The 13,795-nt window shown below is 48.6% G+C and overlaps 1 protein-coding gene across 2 annotated transcripts in view; it reads left to right on the forward strand.

The window, feature by feature from the left end:
* The first annotated feature begins 683 nt into the window (after nucleotides 1-683).
* The window catches only part of LOC139265747 (diamine acetyltransferase 1-like), a 32,403-nt gene continuing 19,291 nt past the window's right edge, over nucleotides 684-13,795 (forward strand). Inside the window, exons 1-3 of one of the 2 annotated variants that reach the window (XM_070883093.1) lie at nucleotides 684-761; nucleotides 1,567-1,673; nucleotides 5,217-5,268. In XM_070883093.1, the coding sequence (XP_070739194.1) occupies nucleotides 1,608-1,673; nucleotides 5,217-5,268 (118 nt within the window). In that variant the 5' untranslated portion in view covers nucleotides 684-761; nucleotides 1,567-1,607. Of the gene's footprint in view, nucleotides 762-1,347; nucleotides 1,674-5,216; nucleotides 5,269-13,795 lie in introns of those variants that run through there. The other variant, XM_070883094.1, reaches the window with a different exon arrangement.

The following is a 13,795-nucleotide window of genomic DNA, read 5'->3' on the forward strand; positions in this document are numbered from 1 at the left end:
GTGTGTGTGGGAGGGACAGGTGTACCTGCCAGGGTATGTACACCACTGGGGAATGGTGTTAGTTAGCAAGCTGTCCCACCAGTTCCATTAACAGCAGGGATGGCAAGGTTGTCACTGTCGTTAAACCGCTCATCCCCCACTAATCAGACTGATAGGTATAATGAACAATATTTCATTTCCTGCCGTGTGCATTTTGTGTCCTGCACACGATTACCGTGTACAACAAATACGGAAATGCCTACGAGATATTTCGGCAAATAAAACTCGTCTAGGTTCTTGAACTTACTGATCTCCTTTCCCACCTGTGGAGGGGATCAGGGATACGCAGCGAAGGCGGGTCAATGGAGATGTGGTACAGATCAGTCATGGTCTGACTGAATGGCGGAACAAAGTGGAGGGGCTGAATGGCCTCCTCCTGTTTCTTCAGTACACCCACCCCCCCCCCCCGAAATCCATTCGGCAATGTTGCTCCGGCCACGAACCACACCCCAAACACTTCCATCACATTAAATAAACGAGCAACATGTTTTAAAAGTGTGAAACATCAAGTCATTTCTTGTTAATGTAGTTGAATAATTTTAAATTATTTAACATGTGGAAAGTTTCAAATACTTCCCGGGACACTGGTCTCCTGCCCTTCTCTCTCACTGCCTGCGGGGGCATGAAGTGGAGCCAGTTGCCAGAGTTCAGTCTCTAGTTGCAGTTGCTGGCGGGTCGGGGTCGGGGCGCTGGATCCGCGCTTCTTCAGTCGCTTCTGTGAGGTGAGCAAGTCCGATCGGGAACCCCTTCCATCTGACGAGATTTGGCGACGTTGTTGCGCCGTTTGCTGCGAAATTCAAGCCAACTCGCTCTCTCGCCTGGGCGGCGAATCACTCCACGCAATCCGCCAGCCTTGGGAGGGAGGCTGCTCCTTCGCCGGTCCGTGGTGGCATCGCTCCGGGGTCTTCAGTGAGACTGCAGCGAGCTCAGGGTCCAGCTAATCACATCCCATCCGCTCGTACCATCCCCCAAACATCGCCACCCCTCCCATCACCCCCCAAACCTCCCAACTCCTCCCACCATCCCATCACCTCCCAAACATCGCCACTCCTCCCACTATCCCATCACCCCCAAACATCCCAACTCCTCCCACCATCCCATCACCTCTCAAACATCGCCATTCCTCTCACTATCCCATCACCCCCCAAACATCCCAACTCCTCCCACCATCCCATCAGCTCCCAAACATCGCCACTCCTCCCACTATCGCATCACCCTCCCAACACAAACATCCCATCACCCCCCCCAAACCTCCCAAACATCCCAACTCCTCCCACCATCCCATCACCCCCCCAAACATCCCATCACCCCCCCAAACATCCCATCACCTCCCAATCCCAAACATCCCATCGCTTTCCAACCATTCCATCAGCTCCCAAACATCTCACCATCTTCAAGCATCCCATCTCCTCCCAACCATCCCATCCTCTAATCTTCCCACCATCTTCAGCCATCCCAACCTCAAAGATTTCTCGACCGGGACAAATTGAGAATGAAGATCCCTTTTGCTGCTTTTTCGAATTGCAGAATCTTCTTTGGACGGAGAAAGTAAATAGAGAGATTCCAGGATGGCTAAGTTCATGATCCGTAATGCCACATCTGCTGACTGTGCTGATATCCTGCGACTGATTAAGGTAACAAACCTACCATGCATTTTAAACCTGCAGCCTGAGAGAACTTCCTCCATATATCAGCCCAGCCAAAGCATTGGTTTCGAACAGCAGTTGTGCTAACCTCTTTGGATTGCAAATGTGTAGCTTGATTCGAAAAGCTATTGTGCTTCTAATAGTTCTACATCTACACGATATAGTGCAGCTATATAGATTAGGCCAATATCCCCAGCATCAAAGCACTGACCACACTCGACCAGCTCCGTTGAGCGGGCCACATTGTCCGCATGACCGACACAAGACTCACAAAGCAAGCGCTCTACTCGGAACTCCTACACAGCAAGCGATCCACAGGTGGGCAGAGGAAACGCTGCAAGGACACCATCAAAGCCTCCTTGATAAAGTGCAACATCCCTACTGACACCTGGGAATTCCTGGCCAAAGACCATCCTAAGTGGAGGAAGAGCATCCGGGAGGGCGCTGAGCACCTTGAGTCTCGTAGCCGAGAGCATGCAGAAAGCAAGCGCAGACAGCGGAAGGAGCGTGCGGCAAACCAGACTACCCACCCACCCTTTCCTTCAACCACTGTCTGTCCCACCTGTGACAGAGACTGTAATTCCCATATTGGACTGTACAGCCACCTGAGAACTCACTGTTAGAGTGGAAGCAAGTCTTCCTCGATTCCGAGGGACTGCCTATGATGATAGTGCAGCTTTTGCTGGTTCGGGATCAAACAGACATGTTGATATTGACGGTATCTGAAGCTAACAATATTTGAAACAGAATCAAGCTACTGCAGATGCTGGAAATCTGAAATAAAAACAAAACATTCAGTAGGTCAGGCAACATCTGTAGAGAAAGAAACCGAATTAATGTTTCAGGTCGTTGATCTTTCACCAGAACTGGAAAAAGTTAAAGATGAAAAGCTTTTAAGCAAGTACATGCTGGGAAAGGGGGAGCAGGAAAAGAACAAAAGGGAAGGTCTGTGATAGGGTGGCAGGCAGGAGTTGTTCAATGGGAAAAGGGATGTTGGTGCGAGGTAAAAGGGGCTGGTAATGGGACAAGTAAAGAAACAAAAGCAATGTCATGAGGAGGTGTGAATGGCTACAGCAAAATAGCAGAGGGGGAGGGAAGCATGGAACATCTGGCAAAGAGGAAAAGGCTGCCGTGGCCCATGAATGTGGTGGAGAAAGGCAGTAATGGTGGCGGGGCAGTAAAGTTTGCATCCAGAAACAATTTGCACCTCAGTCAGTAACATTGGCGCTGGGCCCTGAGGGAGACATGGTACACCTCTCTTAGGGCATTAGGATGGGAAAATCCTGAGCTAGAGAGCCAGCCCGGGAGCACTCCGAGAGACGCCTGGGGAGAAGAAAACCCAACCCCCCCCCACCCCTAGAAAAACATTCCCAAAACATTACCCACCCACCATAACATAAATCGCAAAAAAAATTTGGGGCGTATGGGTCGGCTGAAGTCAAAACTTGCACCGATGTCGCAACCAGGGGCAGTGCTGCTCCGCGCCGTCGCAAAACCGGATCAGAAGATCGCTGCGGGGCACTGGAGGTTGACTGCCCGGCCAGAAGACCTCACGGCCACTATGGTTGCTGCTCCAGGGCACAAAACGGTGGGCAGATGACCCAAAAATGCACCCCCAGCAGTATGAGCCACTCCCCTGACCTTGTACCGATGGAGTATCCCCACCCATGGCACCTGCCCACACCTCCTCCACTCCCAGTGCCTCTGGTGCAGCCATCCTCCATTATTACCACTTGCTGCCTGAAAGAAAATGGGACTAAAGTTGTTAAACTCAATGTTAATCCCAGAAGGTTGTAAAATGTCTAGTAGAAAGATGGGTGTTGTTCTTCGAGCTTGTGTTAAACTTCATTGGGAGTGTCTCTAGCATTTTCTGTTTTTATTTCAGTTTTTCAACAACCGCAGTATTTTGATTCTGTTTCAACTGTTGCTAACGACAGACACTGTGCGGACTGAACGGTGGTATTAAGTAAAGCAATCAACAAATCTCTGTTTGATCTTCCCAATGTAGAACAGGCATCATTGTGAGCAGCGAATACAGTATATTAAATCGAAAGAAGTACAAGTAAAGCACTAGTTTCACCTGGGAGGAGAGTTTGAGGCCCCAGACAGTGGGAACGGAGGAGGTGAAAGGGCAGGTGTTGCTTCTCCTGTGTTTGCGCGGGAAGGTGCCGTGGGAAGGAAATGAATGGGGTGCTGGAAGAGTGGACTAAGTAGGGTATTGCGGAGGAAACGGTACCTTTGGAATATGTTTGGTGGTGGCGGAAATGGCAGAGGATGATCGTTGAATGTGGAGGCTGTTGGGATGGAAGGTGAGAACAAGGGAACTCTATTCTGGTGCTGGGAAGGAGGGGATGGGCTGAGGGTGGAAATGCGGGAAATGGGACGGACACGGTCGAGGGTCCGTCCAACCTCAGTGGAGGGGAATCCTCGGCTGATGGAAAGGGAAGACAATTCAGACAAAATATTTGAAGCAGACTTGCTGTTGATACATACATAGCAAACCGTGTTAAACAATACCAGACAGCAGTAGAACACAAGCCCAGACAGGCTGCAAAGCCCGAACCAGTTTGGAACCAAGACTCACCATCAGGCTGGGAGATAAAACTACGGTTTTGGTGTTTTGTTTTCCCATCAGATATCTTACAATACTTAGTAAAATCTGATATTGATCTGTAACCTCCTGGTTTGTTAGTGTCCTTTACTGGATCTTCAAGGGGAGCTCGACTTGGGGACTGTACCATAAGCAAATTGTTAGTGTGTGTGTTAATGCTAAAATGTTGTACACTTCCCATGTGTTTGATCCTCAGTAATAGTTTAACTGAGAAGAAAACCCCATTGCATCGCTGGGTTGTATAGGCAGGCTTTAGAGCTCAGCCCAATCTTGCCCAGGAGAGGAATTTCCCACATTGCCAGCAGCAGTTCACATCCTTGCTCAAAATGCACCAAAACCGTAGAGTTTTATCTCCCAGCCTGATGGTGAGTCTTGGTTCCAAACTGGTTCGGGCTTTGCAGCCTGTCTGGGCTTGTGTTCTACTGCTGTCTGCTCAAAATGTGCAAGCACCAGCCCTTCTGTCATGGTGTGCTGCACCAAACCACCTCATTGACACAACAGCACTTCTGCCCTTGGAACAAGGTCTTATGCACCTGGCTGTGAACATTGCTGTTTTCCTCAGGCCCCCTGTGGAGAAAGGGAAGAATCAGTGAGCAGCCCACTCTGGACGTCGCTTTAGTTTGCCTTGCAGTGAGTGCTATCAGTGGTCAAAGGAGCCAGCCCATACCTGCATGAACCATTTTCACCCAGGGTTTGGGGCATATTGTGGAGAGGTGAGGGGTGGAGAGAATTAACAATGGAATAATGAGGGGTGGGGGGAATTAACAAAAAGAGGTGAGGAGTGGAGGGAATTATCTAATGGAGGGATTTATAAAAAATACAGAAAGAATACATTTTGATTAACTATGCCTCATTGTATTTGTAATTTTAGTTATAAAAGTTGTTTAACAAGCAGTAATAGATGAAACTTTTTTTTAAAGGAACTTGCCTCGTATGAAAACATGGCAAATGCAGTCAAATTGACAGAAAAAGGTAAGACATTATCCTTGCTCAATAGAAAGCATTGAAGGAAAGGTTCTTTGGTCAGTCCTCTCACAGGCCATGTACAATCTACCCTATCAGAGATGCTACCCCACCCAGTTAATCCCCCGCACTGAAAGTTCTCTATAAATACAACAATTACATTTCTATAGAGCTCGTCACAAATCAAGAGATGGTTCAGAGCACTTTCATAAAATCATAGAATCATGCAGCACTGAAGGAGGCCATTTGGCCCATTGAGCCTATGTCGGCTCTTTGAAAGACTTATCCAATTAGTTCCCATAGCCCTGAAAATTGTTCCTTTCAAACGTTATTACTATTGAATCTGTTTCCACCACCCTTTCAGACAGCATATTCCAGATCATAACTACTCATTGCATTATAAAAATTCTCCTCATCTCTTCTATTTCTTTTGCCAATTATCTTACATCTGTGTCCTCTGGTTACCCACCCTCCTGCCAGTGGACACTGTTTCTCCTTAATAACTATCAAAACCCTTCATCATTTTGAACACCTCTGTTAATTCTCTGATCTAAGGTGAACAATTTCACATTCCGGAAATTGTGGGGAACCAAGGGCCAAGTGAGAATGTGGAACTTAAAGACATTAGTATTTGTAAAGCAATAGTACTGGAGAAATTATTGGGACTAAAAGCTGACAAATGCCCTGGACCTGATAGCTTACATCCAAGGGGTTTTAAAAGAGGTGGCTACAGAGATAGTGGATGCATTGGTTTTGAGCTTCCAGAATTTCCCAGATTCTAGAATGGACCCTGTGGATTGGAAGGTGGTAAATATAACCCCACTATTCAAGAAAGGAGGGAGAGAAAAAACAGGGATCTATAGGCCAGTTAGCCTAACATCAGTAGTAAGCAAAATGCTAAAATCTATTATTAGGAACATGATAACAGGGCACTTAGAAAATCGTAATATGATTGAGCAGAATCAATACGGATTTATTGTGAAGACTTTTTTGAGGTTAGAAACATAGAAACATAGAAAATAGGTGCAGGAGTAGGCCATTCGGCCCTTTGAGCCTGCACCACCATTCAATAAGATTATGGCTGATCATTCACCTCAGTACCCCTTTCCTGCTTTCTCTCCATACCCCTTGATCCCTTTAGCCGTAAGGGCCACATCTAACTCCCTCTTGAATATATCCAACGAACTGGCATCAACAACTCTCTGCGGTAGGGAATTCTACAGGTTAAAAACTCTCTGAGTGAAGAAGTTTCTCCTCATCTCAGTCCTAAATGGCTTACCCCTTATCCTTGGACTGTATCCCCTGGTTCTGGACTTCCCCAACATCAGGAACATTCTTCCTGCATCTAACCTGTCCAGTCCCGTCAGAATTTTATATGTTTCTATGAGATCCCCTCTCATCCTTCTAAACTCCAGTGAATAAAGGCCCAGTCAATCCAGTGTCTCCTCATGTGTCAGTCCAGCCATCCTGAGAATCAGTCTGGTGAACCTTTGCTGCACTCCCTCAATAGCATGAACGTCCTTCCTCAGATTAGGGGACCAAAACTGAACACCATATTCCAGGTGAGGCCTCACCAAGGCCCTGTACAACTGCAGTAAGACCTCCCTGCTCCTATACTCAAAACCCCTAGCTATGAAGGCCAACATACCATTTGTCTTCTTCACCACCTGCTGTACCTGCATGTCAACTTTCAATGACTGATGTACCATGACACTCAGGTCTCGTTGCACCTCCCCTTTTCTTAATCTGCCGCGATTCAGATAAAATTCTGCCTTTGTGTTTTTGTCCCCAAAGTGGATAACCTCACATTTATCCACATTATACTGCATCTGCCATGTATTTTCACACTCACCTAACCTGTCCAAGTCACCCTGCAGCTTCTTAGCGTCCTCCTCACAGCTCACACCGCCACCCAGTTTAGTGTCATCTGCAAACTTGGAGATATTACACTCAATTCCTTCATCTAAATCATTAATGTATATTGTAAATAGCTGGGGTCCCAGCACTGAGCCCTGCGGCACTCCAGTAGTCACTGCCTGCCATTCTGAAAAGGACCCGTTTATCCCGACTCTCTGCTTCCTGTCTGCCAGCCAGTTCTCTATCCACGTCAGTACATTACCCCCAATACCATGTGCTTTAATTTTGCACACCAATCTCTTGTGTGGGACCTTGTCAAAAGCCTTTTGTAACTAACAGGGTAGCTAAAGGGGAACCAGTGGTTGTGGCGTATTTTGATTTTCAAAAAGCATTTGATAAGGTGCCACGCAAGAGGTTATTACACAAAATTAGAGCTCATGGGATTGGGGGTAATGTACTAGCATGGATTGAGGATTGGTTAACGGACAGAAAATAGAGAGTAGGAATAAACGGGTCATTATTGGACTGGCAGGCTGCAACTAATAGGATACCACAAGGATCAGTGCTGGGGCCTCAGCTATTCACAATCTGTATCAATTACATCGATGAGGGGACTGAGTGCAATGTATTCAACTTTGCGACGCTACTGTAAAGTCCTATCCCCTCAGTACAGATTCACACGAGGCATGTAGTGAAGTCAAGGTCACTCTGGACCTGCACCTTTATTTCACAGCTCTGGAATGCTGCACTTGCCTGAGACCTGTCCTTATATACATGTCTCTTGCAATGCATCCCTGGTGGTAAGGTATGCTGGTGGTTACAGGTCATATCTTATTACAGTCATGTATAGCATGTTAGGATACAGTTATATATAATAATGTAAGATACATGACATCATCCTCCCCTAAGGTCTTATTGTCTTTATAGGTTCAGTCTGTCAGGTGGTCTACGCTCTCGCGTGGAGCGTCTGAGTTGTGGTTCAGTTGTTTGCCTTGGTGTCTGTTTTTCTTTGGGTGTGGTTGCTGGTATCTCACCTGGGCTGTCTGTTTTGATTATTGTGATTGTTGTTGACTCGCCTGGGCTGTCTGTTGGGATTGCCCTTTCCTCAGGTTGTTCCCTCTGTCTGTCCACCAGGTGTGGTGCGAGTTCCACATTGTAGTCTGCCTCTGGTTCCGCAGTGTTGTTGGTAAATCTGCTTTTGACTTGGTCTACATGCCTCCGGCAGGTTTTGCCATTGTCCATTTGTATTACCAGTAGCCTGTTTCCTTCCTTGCCCGTTACTGTCCCTGCAAGCCATTTGGGACCCCTGCCATAGTTTAGTACAAACACTTTGTCCCCTATCTCATTCCATCTCCCCCTCGAATTTCTGTCATGGTACTCAGTCAGCTGACGGCGCTTTGCCTCAACGATTTCGTGCATGTCTGGGAGGATTAATGAGAGCCTTGTTTTTAAAGTCGTTTTCATCAACAGCTGCGCGGGGGGGATCCCAGTCAGTGAGTGCGGACGAGATCTGTATGCCAGCAGCAGTCACGACAGGCAACCCTGCAGCGTGGGACCTTGGATTTTAAGCATGCCTTGTTTAATGATTTGCACTGCTCTCTCCGCCTGGCCGTTGGAGACCAGGTTGAACGGTGCCGTCTTGACATGATTTATGCCGTGGTCAATTATAAAGTCTTGGAATTCTGCGCTGGTGAAGCACGGACCATTGTCACTGACCAATATGTCAGGGATTCCGTGCATTGCAAACATGGTTGCGAGGCTCTCCACAGTGGTGGAGGTTGTGCTCGAGTTTAAAATGGTGCATTCGGTCCACTTTGAAAATGCATCTACAACTACGAAGAACATTTTGCCCATGAATGGGCCCGCATAGTCTACGTGCACCCGTGACCTGGTAGGCCAGGAACAGGGGCTCAGTGGAGCCTCCCTGGGGGCATTGCTGAGTTGGGCACAAATGGTGCACCTTCGGACGCAGAGCTCCAAGTCCGCGTCAATACCAGGCCACCAGACATGGGATCTGGCTATGGCCTTCATGAGAATGGTCCCCGGGTGTTCTCGGTGGAGCTCCCGGACAAATGCCTCTCTGCCTCGCAGAGGCATGACTACTCGGCTGCCCCACATCAGACAGTCTGTTTGTAGTGATAGCTCATGCATGCGCTTGTGAAAGGGTTTTAATTCCTCGGGGCAGGCATCGCGAGCCTCTGCCCAGTCACCGGTTAGGACACATCTTTTTGCTTAGGATAACGTGGGGTCGCTGGCCGTCCAGACTCTGATTTGGCGAGCCGTCATGGGCGAACCTGTGGACTCAAAGGCATTGATTGCCATGACTATCTCACAGTCCTGTTCGTCAGACCCTTCCGTGGTCGCCAGGGATAGGCTGCTGAGCGCTTCGGCACAGTTGTCTGTGTCTGGTCTGTGCCTTATGGTATAGTCGTAGGACGCCAGCATGAGTGCCCACCGTTGAATTCGCGCCGAGGCATTGGCGTTTATTGCCTTGCTATCGGATAGGAGGGACGTGAGGGGCTTGTGGTCGGTTTCTAACGCGAACTTGGCCCCGAAAAGATATTGGTGCATCTTTTTGACACCGTACACGCACGCGAGCGCCTCCTTCTCTACCATTCCGTACCCGTGCTCCGCCCGCGAAAGTGACCTGGAGGCATAAGCTATGGGTTGTAATTTGCCCGCACTATTGACATGTTGCAAAACGCACCTGACCCCATACGCTGACGCATCGCATGTGAGAACTAGCTTTTTACCTGGGTCAAAGAAAGTCAAAACATTGTTGGAACACAGAAGGTTGCGTGCCTTATTGAAGGCGCGTTCCTGGGCATCCCCCCAAAACCAATCGCACCCCTTCCTGAGTAGCACGTGGAGAGGCTCCAGCAGCGTGCTTAAGTTCTGCATAAAGTTCCCAAAGTAATTGAGTAGCCCGAGAAAGGCGCGCAGTTCTGAGACATTCCGGGGCCTGGGTGCCAGGCGAATTGCTTCTGTTTTGGACTTTGTTCGGCGGATTCCATCAGCGGCAATCCTTCTGCCCAAAAATTCAACCTCGGGTGCGAGAAACAGGCACTTCGATTTCTTGACTCGTAGGCCTATTGGATCCAACTGCTTTAGTACTTCCTCCAAATTACGGAGATGGGAGTCGGTGTCCCTGCTGGTGATAAGTCTGTCGTCTTGAAATACAACCGTCCCTGGGATGGACTTGAGCAGATTCTCCATGTTGCGCTGGAATATGGCAGCTGCCAACCTGATGCCGAATGGGCATCGATTGTACATGAAAAGGCCTCGATGTGTGTTGATGGTGGTGAGTAGCTTGGACTCCTTGGTCAATTCTTGCGTCATATACGCAGATGTGAGGTCTAATTTTGAGAAAAGTTTACCTCCAGCCAATGTGGCAAATAAGTCCTCCGTTCTGAGCAGCGGGTACTGGTCCTGTAGGGAGACTCTGTTTATGGTAGATTTGTAGTCCCCACAGATTCGTACGGATCCATCAGGCTTCATGACTGGGACGATGGGACTTGCCCAGTCGCTAAATTCCACAGGTGATATAATGCCTTCCTGCAGAAGCCTGTCGAGTTCATGTTCAATCTTTTCCCTCATCACATAGGGTACAGCTCTGGCCTTGTGATGGACCGGTCTAGCATTCTGTGTGATGTAGATTTTGACTTTGGCCCCTTTGAAAGTGCCCACACCTGGCTTAAAGAGATGTTCAAACGTTTTATAACTGTTGAGCAGGAGGTCCGTTCCTCTAATGACATGGCATGGACATCATCCCATTTCCAGTTTAGTTTTGCCAGCCAGCTTCTCCCCAGCAGTTCTGGGGGGTCTCCGGGGACAATCCACAGGGGAAGTCGGTTCACTGCCCCTTTGTGTGTGACCGAGAGCATGGCGCTGCCGAGGACTGGTACAATTTCTTTGGTATGGGTCCTTAGTTTGGTGTCGACCCTTGTGAGTTTTGGTCTGTCTATTTTATGCGGCCACAGTTGTTCAAATTGTTGAGCGCCCATGAGAGATTGACTCGCTCCCGTATCCAGCTCCACGCTGACAGATATCCCGTTGAGTAGGGCCCTCATCATTAGAGGAGGCATCCTGTTGTAGGAGCAGCGGCCATTGATTGTGTTGACCCGCTGTACCTCGGTGTCCCGGGTACTGTCCCCACCATCTTCTGGTCCGCTTTCCGACCCATCCGATTCGTATACCAGCCGAGCTGCCATTTTTTTGCACATGCGGGCCAAATGCCCTGTATATTCACAATTTCTGCAAACAGCCTGCTGAAATCGACATCCCCTTGCCGAGTGCCCACCCCACACCTCCAGCACAGACCTGTTCCATTGTTCAAAGTGTTCCCAAAGAATGAGCTGTGTCTGGCTGATCTCTCTTGAGCTTCTCTTAGTTTGTAGTTGATTGCTCACATTGTGGGTTGATGAGGTGTGAACGGCCGTTCCTGTGGCCCTTGATGGCTTCTGCCTGCTGTCGAGAGCCTGTTCTCCCGGTTTTGTCTGTGTGCGGGGGTAGCAGCTTGTTTAGTGCTGTGAACTTCTTGTTCCGATATTTTGTTAGTTGTCGTACCTGCATTGTAAATCAACCTCGTTTCTTCTTCCCCTACCAAGAATGTCTGTGCAACCAGTGCTGCTGCCTCTAAGGTCAGTTTCTTGGTCTCTATGAGCTTTCAGAATATGCCTGCGTGGCCTATTCCTTCAATGAAAAAGTCTCTCAGCATTTCTCTCCTCAGTTCATCAGAGAACTCACATAAACTAGCCAACCTCCGAAGTTCCGCCACAAAGTTGGATATGATCTGGCCCACACAGCGTCTGTAGTTGTCGAACCTGTGTCTGTCCATGTGTAGGCTGGTCGCTGGCTTCAGGTGGTCTCTTACCAGTGTGCTCAATTCTTCAAACGACTTGCTTGCTGGTTTCTCGGGTGCCAACAGATCCTTCATTAAAGCATATGTTTTCGAGCCACAGCTGGTCAAGAGATGGTCTCTTCTCTTGTCTGCCTTATCGTCACCTAACCAGTCTTTGGTTACAAAGCTATGCTGGAGCCTTTCTATAAAATCCTCCCAATTGTCTCCTGCATTGTATTTTTCATCTGATCCGTTGTTCGCCATTCTGTGGATTCTGTAATCCCGTAACTCGTTGCCACTGTAAAGTCCTGTCCCCTCAGTACAGATTCACACGAGGCATGTAGTGAAGTCAACGTCACTCTGGACCTGCACCTTTATTTCACAGCTCTGGAATGCTGCACTTGCCTGAGACCTGCCCTTATATACCTGTCTCTTGCAAGTGTACCCCTGGTGGTAAGGTATGCTGGTGGTTACAGGTCATATCTTATTACAATCATGTATAGCATGTTAGGATACAGTTGTATATAATAATGTAAGATACATGACAGCTACAAAGTTAGGTGGGAAAGTAAGCTGTGAGGAAGTCGCAAGGAGGCTGCAAAGGGATTTAGACATATTAAATGGACAGGGCAAGGACTTGGCAGATGGAATATAATGTGCAGAAGTGTGAGGTTACTCACTTTGGTAGGAATAATAGAAAAGCAGAATATTTTTAAAATGGTGAGAGACTGGAAAATGTTGGTGTTCAGAGGGACCTGGGTGTCCTTGTACACGAATCACTGAAAGTTAACATGGCAGGTACAGCAAGCAATTAGGAAAGCAAATGGGATGTTGACCTTTATTACAAGAGGGTTTAAGTATAATAGTAAAGGGGGCCAAAATTGCCCCTTCCGATAAGGCCTGTGACCGCCTGAAAGCAGCAGCCACGGGGCGAATGGCCGCTGACTTTCCATGGAGGGGCTGCCAATTTGTAAATTGCCCTTCCTCAGGAGCGGAGTGGTGTCTGGCATTTCTCTATCCATTTTCCCACCGCGGCGTGCATGCGCCGACCCCTTACCGTCTGGCGGAGACCCCCTTGCGAAATTGCCCTACCGAAATTGCTCCTTACCTGAAATTGCCCCGCCTGAGCGGCCCTACCGCTGGCCACTGCCCCCTGACAGCTTTTGCTGTAGGTACACTCTCTGTGAAATAGCGGCTCGGCCGCCTTAAAGGGGAGGTGGCGTTACCGTCAACGACATAGTTTTTTTTGTCAGCTGACTGCCAGGTTGGGCCGACAATAATGGCCGCTAATAGGCAGTCTGGCACCCTCTCTTGGGTGCCAGGCCGCTGGCCCTGCCGTAACCCTCCTTGATGGCCCAGTGGACCAAACTAAAATGAATGCCGAGTTTGCAGCAGCATGGCGTTGATGACTAACAGCAGCAGATACTCCGTCCCACCCCCATTTCTGCCCCGCTAGTGATGGTCACCCCGCTCTGCCACCACTTGCACTCCGCTGGAAAAAAACCCACGAAGAGCTGAATTTCGACGGATGGGCCGCCTCATCCACTACTGTGACCAGAACAAGTCTAAAACGTTAAGTTGCACCCCGTTCCGGGCTAGGTGAATTTCTACCCCAAGATGTCTTACTGCAATTATATAGGGCCCTGGTGAGACCACACCTGAAGTATTGTGTACAATTTTGGTCTCCTTACCCAAGGAAGGATATACTTGCCTTAGAGGGAGTGCAACGAAGGTTCACGAGACTGATTCTTGGCATGTGGGTGGGGGGGGGGGGGGATTGTCCTATGAGGAGAGATTGAGCAGACTAGGTCTATATTCCCTCGAGTTTCGAAGAATGAA

This window comes from Pristiophorus japonicus, chromosome 6, assembly GCF_044704955.1.
Source record: "Pristiophorus japonicus isolate sPriJap1 chromosome 6, sPriJap1.hap1, whole genome shotgun sequence".
NCBI lineage: Eukaryota > Metazoa > Chordata > Chondrichthyes > Pristiophoridae > Pristiophorus > Pristiophorus japonicus.